This window comes from Vulpes vulpes, chromosome 1, assembly GCF_048418805.1.
Source record: "Vulpes vulpes isolate BD-2025 chromosome 1, VulVul3, whole genome shotgun sequence".
NCBI lineage: Eukaryota > Metazoa > Chordata > Mammalia > Carnivora > Canidae > Vulpes > Vulpes vulpes.
The window spans coordinates 131,889,770-131,906,162 of NC_132780.1; the positions used below are offsets into that span (position 1 = coordinate 131,889,770).

General features: G+C 60.0%; 1 protein-coding gene across 2 annotated transcripts in view; it reads left to right on the plus strand.

The window, feature by feature from the left end:
- ITPR3 (inositol 1,4,5-trisphosphate receptor type 3) overlaps window positions 1-16,393 on the plus strand; it is a 68,216-nt gene that overhangs the window by 49,457 nt on the left and 2,366 nt on the right. For both annotated transcript variants that reach the window (XM_025990750.2, XM_025990751.2), the window contains exons 28-56: window positions 59-184; window positions 851-973; window positions 1,055-1,255; window positions 1,805-2,056; window positions 2,294-2,419; window positions 2,548-2,673; window positions 3,873-3,993; window positions 4,532-4,722; window positions 5,206-5,354; window positions 5,556-5,664; window positions 5,793-5,883; window positions 5,976-6,145; window positions 7,680-7,854; window positions 8,021-8,205; window positions 8,317-8,517; window positions 8,647-8,757; window positions 9,164-9,259; window positions 9,389-9,490; window positions 9,645-9,731; window positions 10,226-10,336; window positions 10,434-10,626; window positions 10,878-11,003; window positions 11,449-11,621; window positions 12,273-12,437; window positions 13,090-13,282; window positions 13,757-13,861; window positions 13,949-14,076; window positions 14,963-15,128; window positions 15,709-15,869. In XM_025990750.2, coding sequence (XP_025846535.1) covers window positions 59-184; window positions 851-973; window positions 1,055-1,255; window positions 1,805-2,056; window positions 2,294-2,419; window positions 2,548-2,673; window positions 3,873-3,993; window positions 4,532-4,722; window positions 5,206-5,354; window positions 5,556-5,664; window positions 5,793-5,883; window positions 5,976-6,145; window positions 7,680-7,854; window positions 8,021-8,205; window positions 8,317-8,517; window positions 8,647-8,757; window positions 9,164-9,259; window positions 9,389-9,490; window positions 9,645-9,731; window positions 10,226-10,336; window positions 10,434-10,626; window positions 10,878-11,003; window positions 11,449-11,621; window positions 12,273-12,437; window positions 13,090-13,282; window positions 13,757-13,861; window positions 13,949-14,076; window positions 14,963-15,128; window positions 15,709-15,869 — 4,263 coding nt within the window. The remainder of the gene's footprint in view (window positions 1-58; window positions 185-850; window positions 974-1,054; window positions 1,256-1,804; window positions 2,057-2,293; window positions 2,420-2,547; window positions 2,674-3,872; window positions 3,994-4,531; window positions 4,723-5,205; window positions 5,355-5,555; window positions 5,665-5,792; window positions 5,884-5,975; window positions 6,146-7,679; window positions 7,855-8,020; window positions 8,206-8,316; window positions 8,518-8,646; window positions 8,758-9,163; window positions 9,260-9,388; window positions 9,491-9,644; window positions 9,732-10,225; window positions 10,337-10,433; window positions 10,627-10,877; window positions 11,004-11,448; window positions 11,622-12,272; window positions 12,438-13,089; window positions 13,283-13,756; window positions 13,862-13,948; window positions 14,077-14,962; window positions 15,129-15,708; window positions 15,870-16,393) is intronic.

A 16,393-nucleotide genomic window follows, 5' to 3' on the forward strand; every position in this document is an offset into this window, starting at 1 on the left:
AGCAGGGGGGCCAGGGCGGAGGGAAGCGGCTCCAGGCTCACCGCCCCACCCTTGCCAGATCCTGGAGCGGCTGAACAAGATGTGCGGCGTCGGGGAGCAGATGAGGAAGAAGCAGCAGAGGCTGCTCAAGAACATGGATGCCCACAAGGTCATGCTGGACCTGCTGCAGATCCCCTATGACAAGGTGACCTCTGACCTCTGGCTCCCTGGGGCAGCTCCCCGCCAGGCCCTGACCACACAGTAACCCCGAATGTTGACCTAGCCCCGCCTCACCCCAATCCTTGACCCTGACCCCAGTAAGTTTCCCTCTCTGGCTACATCCTGACCATCTCTGCTTCCCTGTGACCTCTGACTGTTGCCTCTGCATCTTGAGCCATGTTGATCCTAATCCCATCCCAGCCTGTCTGTGACTCATGAGGTCAGCTCCTCATAATGACTGCTGACGATTTCATACCCTAGCTTCGCTCTGATCTCTCACCCTGACCTGTCTCCCACACACCCTGGCCCCAGACTCCAAATTCAGCATCATTTCACCCTTTGACTTTCCATGCCTCACCTCGACTGACCTTGATCCTGATGTGTGCCAAGCCTCTCACTGGCTCTTGAGCCCTACACCCCGTGTTCACCTGACCCTGACCCTGACCCCTCAGCCTTGCTCCCCCATGCCAGCCTCACCTCAGCCTCTGACCCTTAGCCCCTCACACATTTCCTTATCCTGACCTGGAGGCCCAGCTTTCACCTTGAGCCCGGCCTCCCTGTGGTCCCAGTCCCAGGCCCTGACCTGTTGCCACACTTGTTGGACCTCAGGCCCAAGGCCCGGCCTCACTCCCCCTCCCCTCCCGGTACCCAGGGAGATGCCAAGATGATGGAGATCCTGCGCTACACGCACCAGTTTCTGCAGAAGTTCTGTGCGGGGAACCCCGGCAACCAGGCCCTGCTGCATAAGCACCTGCACCTCTTCCTCACGCCGGGAGTAAGGGCACAAGGTGGGAGAAGCTGCAGGGGGAGGCAGGACCTGGATCCCCCTTTCTCATGACCGCCCACCTGCCCACAGCTCCTGGAGGCGGAGACCATGCAGCACATCTTCCTTAACAACTATCAGCTGTGCTCGGAAATCAGCGAGCCCGTGTTGCAGCACTTTGTGCATCTGCTGGCCACCCACGGGCGGCACGTTCAGTACCTGGACTTCCTGCACACTGTCATCAAGGCCGAGGGCAAATACGTCAAGAAGTGCCAGGACATGATCATGACCGAGGTGAGGACGAGGCCAAGGGGCACAGGGGAGCTCCACTGGTGGCTGCAGACAGGGAACTCAGGAGGCAGGATCCAAAGTTAAGACAAGTCAGATAGCAAGTCACAGAAGGGACACTGAAGGCATTAGCCCGGGGGAGGGAGAACTTAGGTCACAGGGGCAGGTCTAGTAGGACTCAGACGGCAGGCCTGAAGGCACCCAAACACTCCTCTCTTTATCCTTTTATTATCACGTATTTAAAAATTGTTAAAGCAGCTGCTGTATGCCAAGGGCCATGTGTACCTGGGGGATGTCAGGGGGGCACCATCCTTCATGCGCTCTGTATGGGCCCGGCATCTGGAGGAGGGGGCACTTCATCTGGGTCCAGGTTCAGCCCTGATGGTAGAGGGCCCGAGGCATCAGCCCACAGCCCTGGGGGCCGGGCAGGGGAAGGTGTTCCTGAGTAGTCAGGTGAGGGCCGGGGTCAGACTCCCAGTCTCTCCCTGGAGCCTGGGGCCTGCCTGCTGGACTGGGGAGGCGGGGGGTCTGACGGGGCACCCTTCCTGCCTGCAGCTGACCAACGCAGGTGACGACGTGGTCGTGTTCTACAATGACAAGGCCTCACTGGCCCACCTGCTGGACATGATGAAGGCTGCCCGGGATGGTGTGGAGGACCACAGCCCGCTCATGTACCACATCTCCCTGGTGGACCTGCTGGCCGCCTGCGCCGAGGGCAAGAACGTCTACACTGAGATCAAGTGCACCTCTCTGCTGCCCCTGGAGGATGTGGTGTCTGTGGTGACACATGAGGACTGCATCACGGAGGTCTTCTGGGGACTGGGAGAGGTGGTCTGTGGGGGAGTGGAGGAGGGCCAGGGGAGTGGCGGTAGTAGAGCCAGGCGGGGGCAGCTTCTCAGTCCTGGGATGTAAGGAGCATGGGGTGATGGGAGGGGCATGGCCAGAGGACCAAGCAGGGAGGTCAGGGGAGAATCGATAGGGTGCAGAGGAGAGCCTGGGCAAGTGGCCCCCCTAGCGCCCCTGACCTGGTTCCTGGCTGCTCAGGTGAAAATGGCCTACGTGAACTTTGTGAATCATTGCTACGTGGACACAGAGGTGGAGATGAAGGAGATCTACACCAGCAATCACATCTGGACACTCTTTGAGAACTTCACCCTGGACATGGCTCGGGTCTGTCCCCGGGGGGCGGCGTGGGCTTGTGGGCGCGCCGTGCTAGGCAGGGTCATGGATGGGAGTCCAGGCAGCCTTCCAGGGGGAGTGAGTGGAGGGGCCCCCAAGGCATCTGTCTCCTACCCCAGGTCTGCAGTAAGCGGGAGAAGCGCCTGGCTGACCCCACCCTGGAGAAGTACGTGCTGACAGTCGTGCTGGACACCATCAATGCCTTCTTCAGCTCTCCATTCTCTGAGAACAGCACCTCCCTGCAGGTGAGCTTCTCCCGCCCGCACAGCTTGTGTGCTGGGAAGGGGAAAAGCAGAGTAAATACTCATGTTTGCTTGTGGCTCATAAAGACGTAGCACAAGGACACACATGCGTGTGTTAGTTGTGTATGTGTAACAAATTGCCCCCAATATTAGCAGCTTAAAACAACATTTATTTTCCTATAACTTCTGTGGGTCAGGAATTACAGTGGGGACAGTACCCTGGAACAGGAATTCCTAAATTGACTTCGCATGACGGGCCCCAGGGTGGCAGGGGAGAGCTGGCAGCACCGCCTCACCAAAGAGAGGACGGTCATGTCTACTGTGATGGATAGCAGAGCCCAAGCAGTAATCCAGAGGGCCCGATGCAGAGATCTTTGGTGTTGGCTTAGTTGATCGGGTGCCCCTAGGCCCGAAAAGACAGGCTTCTGCAGTCTCACCTGCATCAGCAGAAAGGCTCGAGGCTAGGGAGCAGAAGTTTGCCTTCGGTCACTGAAGAGTCATGGCCCCTCAATTATTCTCGGATTCCCAGACTTCATAGCCCAGAGCCTCTTGGCTATGGTTCCCTGGAGGAGGGAGCCCGCAAAACAAATCATAGATCATAACACCAGAAGTCCCCGCATGGACACAAGAGACCCACAGAGGGGTTACCTACACACAGAGGGCCTGAGGGTGGAATGGGTCCTGGTCTGTCCACAAGGGCGGGTTGTCTTGACACACACATGTTTGGACCCTGGGACCTCTTCGGGACTATGAATGATTTGTGTCAGCCTTTCCCACCTCTCTGTCCCGGGCAGAAGTGGGAGAATGGGCTGATGGGATCAAGGCCGGGGTGAGGCTTTTCAAAGTCATGCTTTTGTGTTGCATACTTTGGGTTTTGAACCATGGGATTATATCACCTTTTTGCAATATTGATTTATTTTATAAAAATTTTTTAAAGGAAGTAAAGGCTCAGCAATAGGTCTATAAGCCCTAGCTCTGGACCTTAGGGAGTTCTCACAGGGCTGCACGTACGGTTGGGCAGGTTGTGCACTTCCAAGAGGAAAAGGGGTGCCTTCTTCCAACTGGCACAGAGACGTATGGTAGCTATTAGAAGCCTTCTTCCTCCGTCATGCCCACTCCCAGTGGGCCCTGGTCACTGGGCCTAGGGCTGCCCAGGGCAGAGGGTGGGCAGGCTGTAGCAGTGGTTGTGTTGCCTCTTGCAGACACACCAGACCATTGTGGTGCAGCTGCTGCAGTCCACCACACGGCTGCTCGAGTGTCCGTGGCTGCAGCAGCAGCACAAGGGCTCCGTGGAGGCCTGCATCCGGACCCTCGCCATGGTGGGTGAGTGTTCCCCGGGGACTGGCTAGGTCCAACCCCTGCCCCTCCCTTCACCACAGGGACACCTGCCCTCCAAATAAAACCCGGTACTCCTCAGCTCCCCCATCATCTACTCCCAGGTAGTTCTCAGTAAGTCCTTCTTGGCATCTTAGCAATTGACAGAAGCTTTATCTCCTTTGAGCTTTGAGTCAGTTCCCCGGAGGACAATGCTGTGTGACATCCCCCAGCCAAGGTCTCTTGCACACTTGTGGATGGTTTCAGGCAGAAGGGAGGCTGGCAGATTGCTGGGGAACACTGGGGAAGGGGACTGAGAGGTGGGAGACAGGAGGGATGGGTCAGGGTGGAACAGGGTAGAATCAAAGAGGCAGACACTCCCTCCTTTTGCCTGGAAAGGGGAAGAGGGCACTTCAGGCCAAGTGGGGGCCAGCATGTCCCCGAGTCTCGGTTAGTTCTCCCAGCCCCCAGCACGGCAGCCCTGGCCCCTCTGGCTGGCCAAGCCGGCACCCCGAGTGCCCTCCAGCGCCCCCGTCTCTCTCCCCAGCCAAAGGCCGGGCCATCTCCCTGCCTATGGACCTGGACGCACACATCAGCTCGCTGCTCAGCAGCAGTGCCAGCTGTGTAGCTGCTGCCCAGCGCAACGCGTCCAACTACAAGGCGGCCACTCGGGCCTTCCCCCGCGTCACACCCACCGCCAACCAGTGGGACTACAAGAATATCATCGAGAAGCTGCAGGTGGCTGTGGGGCTTGGCCCTGGGCACGGGACCGTGGGGCATCATTACAGGGGAAGCCAGGAGAACCCAGGCATCGCTAGTAGGGCGGGTGCTCGTATAGGGGGTCAGGACACCTCTCAGTCCTGAGAACACTTTGTGTTTATGCAACACACTCCAGTCCACGGTCTACACACTTCTTACTATCCACAGCAGGAGGCCGAGGCTCAGAGAGGATGAGGGGTTTGCCCCAGGTCACACAGCCAGAGGAGGGGTTGGGAGAAAAGCCCGGGTGGGTGGCTCTCAGTCAGGGGCTCTGAGCCCGCAGACAACCTGCACTGTTCAGGGTGGTTCTGTGGGTGAGGACCCCTCACACAGGCTGGGAGCAATCGCAGGGCTGTTTGTCGTGGGGGCAGGAGCAATGATATGGAGAAATGGCCTCACTCCTCTCTTGGGCCTGGGTGGCCTGCACCTGGCCCAGTAGTGATGGAGCCGTGCCTTGCCCAGGACATCATCACGGCCCTGGAGGAGCGGCTGCGGCCCCTGGTCCAGGCTGAGCTGTCTGTGCTGGTGGACGTCCTGCACTGGCCTGAGCTGCTCTTCCTGGAGGGCAGTGAGGCCTACCAGCGCTGCGAGAGTGGGGGCTTCCTGTCCAAGTGAGCGAGATGCCGGGCCGGGCACGGGGGTGGGGGCGGCAGGTGCAAGGCAGTCTGGGAAAGGGCAGGAAGGGCCCTGTGGGGACCGACAGCCCCCAGGCGGAGGGCCGTGTGCGCTCCTGCCAGGGATGGGGCAGGGGGAGTGGCTGCAGGGAGGCGGCTGGGGCTGCCCCGAGCGTGCCCCCCTTCCTCACCCGCTAGGCTGATCCAGCATACCAAGGACCTCATGGAGTCGGAGGAGAAGCTGTGTGTCAAGGTGCTGCGGACCCTGCAGCAAATGCTGCTCAAGAAGGCCAAGTACGGGGACCGGGTGAGTGCCCCGGTGAGCTGGACGTCATGAGAGCCCGGCCAGAAGGGCCAAGGGCTCAGGGCCAGTGCCGGGGCTGGTGGTTAAAGGGTGAAATGTGCCAGTGTAGGGCCTCACTCCCTTCCCCACAGGGCAATCAGCTGCGCAAGATGCTGCTACAGAACTATCTCCAGAACCGCAAGTCCAGCTCTAGGGGGGACCTCCCGGACCCCATGGGCACCGGTCAGTACTGCCTCCTTGCCACTGGGCCTCTGGTTGGCCCTCCCTTCTGTTCCCCTGCCCCCTGCCCCCTCACATGGGTTCCCCAACTGCAGGCCTGGACCAAGACTGGTCAGCGATTGCGGCCACCCAGTGCCGGCTGGACAAGGAGGGGGCCACCAAGCTGGTATGTGACCTGATCACCAGCACCAAGAATGAGAAGATCTTCCAGGAGAGCATTGGCCTGGCCATCCGCCTCCTGGATGGTGGCAACACCGAGATCCAGGTGTGGAGCGGCTGGGGGTGCTGGGGGGCTGACCCCCTGCTCAGGAGGAGGTACGGTGTGCCATGTTGCTGGGACCGCCGGGGCCTGGCTGCAGGGCCAGGCGCTGGGGGCCTGCACGGGTCTGACTGTGCATGGGCGGGTCCACACACATTCCCCCCCCCCCCGCCCCCCCCCGTGACTGTCCCCGTGTCAGGTGGTCTCTTTCTACCCATGCATACCGTCCTGCTAAAGCCAGGCCTGCGCCTGTCTCCCTAGCACACTGCCCACATCACGTCCATCATCCCTGCCTCTCAGCCTCTGCTCAGGCTTCCTTGCCTCCCCCCTACATCCTCCTCGGCCTCTGGTGCATAACTGAAGGACTGCCTCCTCTGAAAAGTCCCCTAGGATTGCTCTAGCCCCATTCGTTCATTCAGGCCTTGGATTTTTTTTTTTTTTTAAAGATTTATTTATTTGAGAGCGAGCAAGGGAGGAGGGGTAGAGGGAGAGGGAGAGAGAATCTTAAGCAGACTCTGCCAGGCGTGGAGCCCAACACGGCCCTGAGATCGCTATGTGAGCCGAAACCAAGAGTCGGATGCTTAACTGACTAAGCTACCCGGGCACCCTCCATGTGATGTTTATTTTATTTTATTTTATTTATTTATCTATCTATCATCTATTTTTTATTCATGAGAGACACAGAGAGAGAGAGAGAGAGAGAGGCAGAGACACAGGCAGAGGGAGAAGCAGGCCCCATGCAGGGAGCCCAACGTGGGACTCGATCCCGGGTCTCCAGGATTGTACCCTGGGCTGAAGGCAGCGCTAAACCCCTGAGCCACCCAGGCCGCCCCCATGTGTTGTTTAATAACTCATGCCTTCCAAGTGCCTGTCAGTGTTCTAGGCACTAAGGATTCAGCAGTGAACAAGAAAGACAAAATCCATACATCCTGTGGATTGGTCCTATATCCTGGGGGGGACACTAGCCAATAACTACAATCCCTACACGATGCAGAGAGTGTGTTAGACAGTGGTGAAGGGCCAAGGGGGTGCTGGGACAGCAATCAGGGTGGAGCAGGCAGCTGGGGCCAAGTTTGAAGGGGAAGTGGCTGATGTGGCAGGAGAAGGGAGAGAAGGGGAGAGTGGTGGGCCCTGGGGTCAGAGAGGTGGCAGGCCTTCAGGTGGCCTCATGGCTGCTGTGAGGTACAGCTTTTCCTGTGGGTGAGATGGGGCCACTGCAGGGTTTTGGGCAGGGGAAGGACAAGACTCAGACTTCCGAGGGGCACCCGCTGTGTGGGGAGCTGATGGAGGGCCAAGGGTACATGCAGATGGTGTGAGGAGGCTGGTGCAGGCCTCCAGCATCACTGTGATAGCAGTTTGGGACCCTTCCCCTCCGCCTCTGCCAATCCCGGCCACCCCAGCCCCAGCAGTAGTCCTAGAGCCTCTCTGGGGACCCATCTGTGGCCCCACCTCATCCCTGCAGCAAGGGATAGAGCCCTCCAGGAACTCACCAGGGGCTGCTCAGAGCCAGGCCCAGTGCTGAGAGTCACCCTTTCCCCAGAAATCCTTCTACAACCTGATGATGACTGACAAGAAGTCAGAGCGCTTCTTCAAAGTGCTGCACGACCGCATGAAGCGGGCCCAGCAGGAGACCAAATCCACAGTGGCTGTCAACATGAACGACCTGGGCAGCCAGCCACGTGAAGACCGGGAACCGGCAGGCCCCACCACCAAAGGTCAGAGGTCATGGCGGTACAGGATGGGGGTGCCTGGCCGGGGTCAGAGGGTATAGGGTGCGGTGGTCACAGGGCAAGAGGTGCAGGCAGGCGCCTGAGGGTGGGAACATAGGGTGAGAGTGAGGTCCTTTCCAGCAGCCCAGCCTCACCAGGCTTTGCCCTGCAGGTCGTGTGGCTTCCTTCTCAATGCCAGGCTCCCCATCCCGCTATTCACTGGGCCCCAGCCTGCGCCGGGGCCACGAGGTGGGTGAGCGCGTACAGAGCAACGAGATGGGCATGTCTGTGCTCATCATGCAGCCCATCCTGCGCTTTCTGCAGCTGCTTTGTGAGAATCACAACCGGGACCTGCAGGTGAGTGCCTGCCCCTTCCACCACCACCCCTGCCATCTGCCGCACACAGGGCCGCCATCCCAGGCCTCTCCCTCCCTGCGACGGCTGTGCCCGCCCTTTTGTGCCCTGCAGAACTTCCTGCGCTCTCAGAACAACAAGACCAACTACAACCTGGTGTGTGAGACACTCCAGTTTTTAGACATCATGTGCGGCAGCACCACCGGCGGCCTGGGGCTGCTGGGCCTTTACATCAATGAGGACAATGTGGGCCTCGTCATCCAGACCCTGGAGACCCTCACTGAGTACTGCCAGGGCCCCTGCCACGAGAACCAGGTGAGCCATCATGGCAGTGCGGACGTGTGGGTGGATGGAGCAGGCAGGGCAGGGGAGAGACTGAGGGCTCCGGAGCTGCCACAGTTCTGAGGGTCCCGGGCCCCATGTCCCCCCACTTCCTCTTGCCAGACCTGCATCGTGACACACGAGTCCAATGGCATAGACATCATCACTGCGCTGATTCTCAATGACATCAGTCCCCTGTGCAAGTACCGCATGGATCTGGTGCTGCAGCTCAAGGTGGGGCTCCTGGCAGCTCACACGAGTGTGCATGTGACGTGGGTGCATGTGTTGAGTGTGCATTTGGGGTGTGGTGATGTGTTTAATGTGTACGTGTTCATAAGCATACACGAATGAGAGTGTGACCAAACGTGTTCTGGGTTTATCTGAGGGCCTCCTCTGTAGGTGTCTGCTATCTGGGGGACTGTGTGCACCCGCTTCAGGGTGGGGGTGAAGGCAGCCAGTGGGTGGGCTGGCGTTGCAGGACACTTCTCAGCAAGTCCTGGGGAACAGTGGGGAATGCAAAGGTGGTGACACATCTTGCGGGCTGGGGGAGGCTGTTGTGAAGTAGACAGAGGAAGGGTTTGTGGGGGTCACTATGGGGGCTCTCAGACTGTGGCCTGTCCTCCTCCCCACCTGTCCACAGGACAATGCCTCCAAGCTGCTCCTGGCTCTGATGGAGAGCCGGCACGACAGTGAAAACGCGGAGCGAATCCTCATCAGCCTGCGGCCCCAGGAGCTGGTGAGGCTGGGCCAGGGGTCAGGTGGGAAGGCGGGAGTTGGGGGAGGTGCGGTGGGCTGGGGTGGGTGGGTGCTAGGTAGTTCCCTGCGCCCCAGGAAGACGGCGTTCAAACAGGCACTGCCCCACCAGGTCGACGTCATCAAGAAAGCCTACCTGCAGGAGGACGAGCGTGAGAACTCGGAGGTGAGCCCACGGGAAGTGGGCCACAACATCTACATCCTGGCGCTGCAGGTACCGGCCCCGCCCGCGGCCCCCCGCCCCGCCCCGCCCCGCCCCGCCCCGCGGAGGCCCCGCCCCGCCCCGCGGAGGCCCCGCCCCGCCCCGCGGAGGCCCCGCCCCGCCCCGGCGGCCGCGCCCCGTGACTCCGCCCCGCCCTCTCTCGCAGCTCTCCAGGCACAACAAGCAGCTGCAGCACCTGCTGAAGCCGGTGAAGCGCATCCAAGAGGAGGAGGCCGAGGGCATCTCTTCCATGGTGGGGGCCCGAGGAGGAGGCAGGGTGTGGGGCAGGGCTTAGATCTAGGGGCGGGGCTGGGCGAGAGATTGGAGCGGCTGGTATCTGGGGGTGAGGCTAGGGATTGAGGGCGGGGATGAGAGCCGAGGGGAACTCGAGCGCCCGTGGGAACCCGGGAGGAGGCGGGGTCGGGGCCAGGGGCTCCGGGCGGAGTGCGGCGGGGACGTGGCCTGAACCTGAGTAAAGAGCTAGAATTGGGGGTAGAGGGCAGGGCTGACGGCGGGAGGAGCCGGCCTGGTGGCCCCTGGTGAAACCTGGACGGAGTGGAAGCCTAGAGCAGGACAGCGGAGGGCGCTGACTGTCCTGTGGGTTGTTTGGACATGGCTCTCCCCCTCCCCCTCTTAATTTGGGGCTTCATCCTCGTCGGGCTGGGCTGGGCTGGGTCTGGCCTGGCTCCGGGGTCAGGCCTAGCAGTAGGGAGTTGCCGCCTGACTCAGCGGCCCCTCTACCCCCAGCTCAGCCTCAACAACAAGCAGCTGTCCCAGATGCTCAAGTCCTCGGCGCCAGCACAGGAGGAGGAGGAGGACCCCCTGGCCTATTACGAGAACCACACCTCCCAGATAGAGGTGGGCCTGAGGGCAGTAGGGGGCTGTGAGTGATGGCGGTGAACCTGGCCCTCGGTGGCTGCGGCCTGGGTGTGACCACGTGCCTGTGTGCACCCAGATTGTGCGGCAGGACCGCAGCATGGAGCAGATCGTGTTTCCGGTGCCTGGCATCTGTCAGTTCCTGACCGAGGAGACCAAGCACCGGCTCTTCACCACCACGGAGCAGGATGAGCAGGGCAGCAAAGTGAGCGACTTCTTCGACCAGTCCTCGTTCCTGCACAATGAGATGGAATGGCAGCGCAAGCTCCGCAGTGAGGACCCCAGCAGGGCGGGAGGGCAAGGCTGGGCCTGGAGCTGCTCAGTGATGCCCCCTGCGGAACCCCCCCCTCACGTACCCGTGGTTGTCTCACTGCATGCCACCCCTAGGAGGGCTCCAGCCACGTTTTCCTCCTGCAGTGGGGCCTGGAACTCGTGCAGGCACCGGGGTCCCGCGTGCGGTGGGTGGACAGTGTTGATCAGAGACCCCCACTCACGCCAGCCTGCCACCACCCTCCTCCCTCAGGCATGCCACTGATCTACTGGTTCTCCCGCCGCATGACACTATGGGGCAGTATCTCCTTCAACCTGGCAGTTTTTATCAACATCATCATTGCCTTCTTCTACCCCTACATGGAGGGCGCGTCCACAGGTGGGGACGCAAGGCTGGCAGCCCACCACACCCCCTCCCTGGGTTTGGGCAGAGCCATGGGGCCGCCAGGCTCTGAGGGAACCAGATGCTGAGTGGGGAAGAGCACCCCTGCACTGCTCTTTGGGCTCTGCACTCCATTGTGGGGAGAGAGATGTGGTCTGTGGCACAGGCAGGGTCCTTGACCTCTGGAGACAGTACATATCTCTCTGTCTCTCTCTCACACAAACGTGAGGCAGAGCTCAGATACGGTAGCAGCAGCTGGGTAGGGCCTCCTGCCTTAAGCCTAGACAGGCAGGTGTGATGGTGGGGGCCCTATTACCAGGTGACCAAGAACTTACTATGAGGAGGGAAGGTTTCCAGGAGGGGGTGGCTTCTTGGAGTCTGTGGGGGCTGGGGCTGTGGTGGGCTTAGCTGACCAGCGCTCACCCCTGCCCCCTTCCCCCAGGTGTGCTGGGCTCCCCACTCATCTCACTGCTGTTCTGGATTCTCATCTGCTTCTCCATTGTGGCCCTGTTCACCAAGCGCTACAGCATCCGCCCCCTCATCGTGGCACTCATCCTGCGCTCCATCTACTACCTGGGCATTGGGCCCACACTCAACATCCTGGGTGCCCTCAACGTGAGTGCCTGATGCCTCCCCCATGCACATGGTGCTGTTGGCCCTCACGCAGGCTGGCCGCCTCCCAGCAGCCACTGCTCTGCCCAGCCCCCCTTGTCCTTGTGTTGGGATCAGGCTTGTTAAAAATCCAGGGGCAGGACTGATCTGTGCCTCCTCCATCTCCCTAGACAACCTGGGGCAACTGGCACTTGGAGCCAGTCAGCTAGGGGTCACTTTGGGGCACCAGCTTCAGGGCTGCCATGTACACAGTGTCTGCTGGGCACTATTCACACTCTAGACATCAAAGATGTGTATGTTCTGACAATTTCTGACAGCTGGAAATAAAAAGTACCTGGAGCAAGGGTGGGCGGTGGGGCAGGCGCCTTTTCCTAACTTACCAAGTCACCATAAAGGCCAAGGTTGATTTATCCGATTCTATCCTCCTTCACCTATATCTCACTTTCTTCCTGGAGCCAGGGGCCCCAGGGGCTTCTCCCCTATTCCATCCCAGGAGCCCAGATACATTTCCAGAAGCAGTCTCATTAATGCCAAGCCTGCCAGTGTGAGCAGGACCAGCTCAGATCTGCTCCACAGAAGGGGCACCGCTGCAGAGAGTGGAGATCTGGGGTGGGTGGTGGGACACTGATCCCCATGCCTTGTACTTGCCCTCAGCTGACCAACAAGATCGTCTTTGTGGTGAGCTTTGTGGGCAACCGCGGCACGTTCATCCGAGGCTATAAGGCCATGGTCATGGACGTGGAGTTCCTCTACCACGTGGGCTACATCCTGACGAGTGTCCTGGGCCTCTTTGTCCATGAGCTCTTCTACAGCATCCTGGTGAGTCTGCTGGGGGTGGGGCTGGCAGGGGCGTGTGCCCCTCAGCTTGCTAGCGGTTCCCCCGCACTGGTCTTTCTGTCCAGTCCTCTTGCTGTGGGGCTGGAAGGCATGGACTTCCAGAGTCCTCCTCTGCCTGACCCCAGCCTGGCCTTCAGAGCCCTGATGGCCACTCCTGACTCCCATCTGGCCCAGCTCCTGAGGAGCTGGACTGCCCAGGTTTGTGTCCCAGCTCGGCCACTCTCAACTCTGTAATTTTGGGCAAGTTTCTTAATTGCCCCACACCTCCCTTTCTGTCTCTGTAAAGCGCAGATAATTAACAGCACCTATTTTCTAGAATGGTCATGAGGCTGAAATGAGCTAATGCATTAAAACTCTACAGAGTATGTCCTGGCAGATGGCAGGCACACTTTAGGAGCTGTCCATCTCCCCAGCCCTGTGCGGGTTTGTCTGCCCATTCACCCTTTACGCCTTCTCCGGGGCCATTCCCTTCCCTTGGGCTTAGAAGTCCAGGTTTCTCCGAGTGGCCTCCCCCTCCAGGTCCTCCAGGCTGGTTCCACCTGCCTGAGCACAGCTCCTTCGGGTAGAGCCTGTGGGAAGCCACTGGGAGCTGGTGGCTGCTGCAGGCCCTCAAGGCCCTATCCCCACCCTGCAGCTCTTTGACCTCATCTATCGTGAGGAGACGCTATTTAATGTCATCAAGAGCGTGACCCGCAATGGCCGCTCCATCCTGCTGACCGCCCTGCTGGCCCTCATCCTCGTCTACCTCTTCTCCATCGTTGGCTTCCTCTTCCTCAAGGATGACTTCATCCTCGAGGTTGACCGGCTGCCCGGCAATCACTCAGGAGGTCTGGTGCTCCTCTCCTTGGTGGGTGGGGGCGGGGGGCTGCACAAATGATCAGGCCCTGGGAGTGCTTATCCAACCAGGCTCCCTGCCTCAGTTTCTCCTCCTGGGTCCTGTGGAGGGCTAGCTCATACCAGTCGCCCTGGCACAGGCTGAGGGGGTGAGAGAGCCTTGGTTTTCGGCTCCCTAAGGAGCTTCTTGCTTGTAGACCCTGGCATTCATGTTAAACTCAGTATTTGTAGGGACTGCCTGTGTGCCAGGCTCAAGGGTGTGGACCCCCTTCCTGCCCTCAGTACACAGCCCGGAGCTGGGCGGGGGGGACAGGGCATGAAGACCCTTCATTCGTAGCCTGACAGTGGGGAGCTTGCAGGATGGGGGAAGGCTTCGTGGAGGATGTGATGCTGGGACACAACGAGGGGAATGGTACATCAGGCCAGCCATGTCCTTATCCTGCTGACCTCAGCCCTGTCCTCTCTAGCCAGCCCCCTGGGGATGCCACATGGAGCTGCTACGTTTGTGGGCACGTGCAGTGGGGACCAGCTGAACTGTGACTCAGGGGTCTCGGTACCCGAGGTCCTGGAAGGTGAGCACAGTGTGTCTCAAGGAGCCTGGGGGAGGGGCGTGGAGGCAGGTGGTTTGATGTGGGTGTGCGCCCACACTCTGCTTGTAGGGAACGAAGAGCTGGAAAGCACGGAGCGGGCCTGTGACACTCTGCTGATGTGCATCGTCACCGTCATGAACCACGGGCTGCGCAATGGAGGTGGCGTGGGCGACATTCTCCGCAAGCCCTCCAAAGACGTGAGCATCCCTGGCCCCACTCCCAGATCCATGCTGCCCAAGGCCTGGCCTAGCCAGCCATGGTGGGGTCCTGCCCTCAGGTCACAGGCTGGCAGAGCAAGCATCTTGGCCCTCCCACCATCTGCGGTGTTGCTGGTCCCCACCATGCATCCCCTTCTGCTCTCCCACCGAGTCAAGCGGCGCTCCCAAGCTTGTTGGGTTTCCCCGCCCCACTCCGCTTGTACCCCCCACCAGCTCACCGTAGCTGCTCTAAAACCTTGGCAACCAGGCTTTGCCCAGGCTAGGGAAGGCATGAGTCAGACATCGGGCGGATCCCCGGCTACACTGGCTTCCTCTGTGAGGCAGGGCCCCAGCCCACATTTGGGGTGGGCAGGGTGGGGAAGCTGAGTCGGCTCCACAAGGAGGCCTCAGGATTTGACTCAGGCAGCCAGGCATCACCGGTAGTCAGTCTGTCCTCAGTCGCATGGGAGCGAGAAGCCGCTTCCCTGGGCCAGTTTCCAGAATTTGTGAGGCCAGGCATCCCCAGGGTGGGGCAGAGGAGTTCAGAACTGGCTCTGCCCCCAACCAAGAGTCAGGGGCAGAGATAAGCCTCGACCTCCAGCCTTACTGCCCTGTGCTGGACTCCTTCCATGGGGCTCAGCCCAACTGGGATCCGGCATCTGCTCTTTCCTGACCTGCACTCAGGGCTTGCGGTTGCGGTGCTCGCTGCCCTGCTGCTCAGAGTGAGGCTGGCTGGGTGGGCTTGGCCTCCCTCAGGGTCCTGGGAGCCAGAGGCCTTCATTCCCCTCTGCTGAGGGCCCAGCCTCCTCTGTCACCGCCCTGCCCCCTGCCTGAGTCTAGCCTGCCCTGGTGAACTGGGCCCAGCCTCCCTGCCTCACCCCTGCAGGAGTCTCTCTTCCCAGCCCGAGTGGTCTATGATCTCCTGTTCTTCTTCATTGTCATCATCATCGTGCTGAACCTCATCTTTGGGGTGATCATCGATACCTTCGCTGACCTGCGCAGCGAGAAGCAGAAGAAGGAAGAGATTCTCAAGACCACGTGCTTCATCTGTGGTGAGGCCTGGTTCCTGCCTCCTGGGCTGACTGGGCGTGGTGTGGGGGGGCATGGCAGCCTCAGTCTGGCCCTTCCCAGGTTCGCATGGCCACCAGAGGGCCCTGCCCTGGGGCTGGTGGCTCCGGGACTTTTTGCTCAGGCCAGACCTGAGGAGAACAGGACCCTGCCTGAACTTGAGGTCATAGAAGGGGTGGGAAAGGGCCTCAGAAAGGCCCTGAGAAGGGCCTTCTCAGTTTATGGAGGAAACCCAGGCTCTCTGACCCCCGTTCCAGGGCTTTTCCTGCTCCTGCTGTGAAGTGCTAGTGGCTCACCACAGGCTAAGGAGCAGGTTGTAACCTGTGGGACAGACCCTTCTCGGCCATTCCTGCCTGCCCAGCTGCTGGGAGCGCTGGCTGCCCTGGGCCTCCGCCCCCAGGTGGAGGGCTGCGACTCTGGGGGCCTGGGGGGGGGGGCGTCACTCACCTTCATTGGCCTGTTAGGCCGAGGACCACACCCGCTACACACCAAGAGGCGGTGTCTACTCCACCAGGTGGCCCCACCTCGGCTCGCTGTCCTCACTCCCCCTCTGCACCCCCACAGGTCTGGAGAGAGACAAATTCGATAACAAGACAGTGTCATTTGAAGAGCACATCAAGTTTGAACATAACATGTGGAACTACCTGTACTTCATTGTGCTGGTCCGAGTGAAAAACAAGACGGACTACACAGGGCCCGAGAGCTACGTGGCCCAGATGATCAAGGTGTGACCCCCGGGGTGGGCGGGACAGTTGGGCACGCTCATGGGGATGCCATCGTCACCAGGGCCCCGCCAGCTGCCTATGCTGCCGGAGGGGACTCTGACTCTTCTGCTTGGGCACTGTTGTCCGGAAAAAGCCCACGGCTGACCTGCCAGTCCCGAAAAATGTGCATGGTGTCCCCCAGGGCCTGTGGGTGCCTGAACCTGAGGAATCCGGGGAGCAGGGGCTGCCGCTCCGTGGACCATCCTCAGAGAGCCAGCTCGGCAAGAGGAAGGGCAGCTTCCCCGAGCTTTGTATGGTTAGGCTGAGACAGAGCTTTTGGAAAAACTTTGAAACTATCAGACCTAGGAGGAATCAAAGTTAATCTGTCCAATTTCTATAGTGATGAAGGGAGGGAAGGCAATAAATTAAAAAAAAAATCTTGCAGTGTTTTGGGGAAATGAAGCCCATCCATTCCATCAAATGTAGTACATCTTCAAACTCTTGCACAATGGATAAATTGCAGGCTAAGAGAAAAGACGTATTTA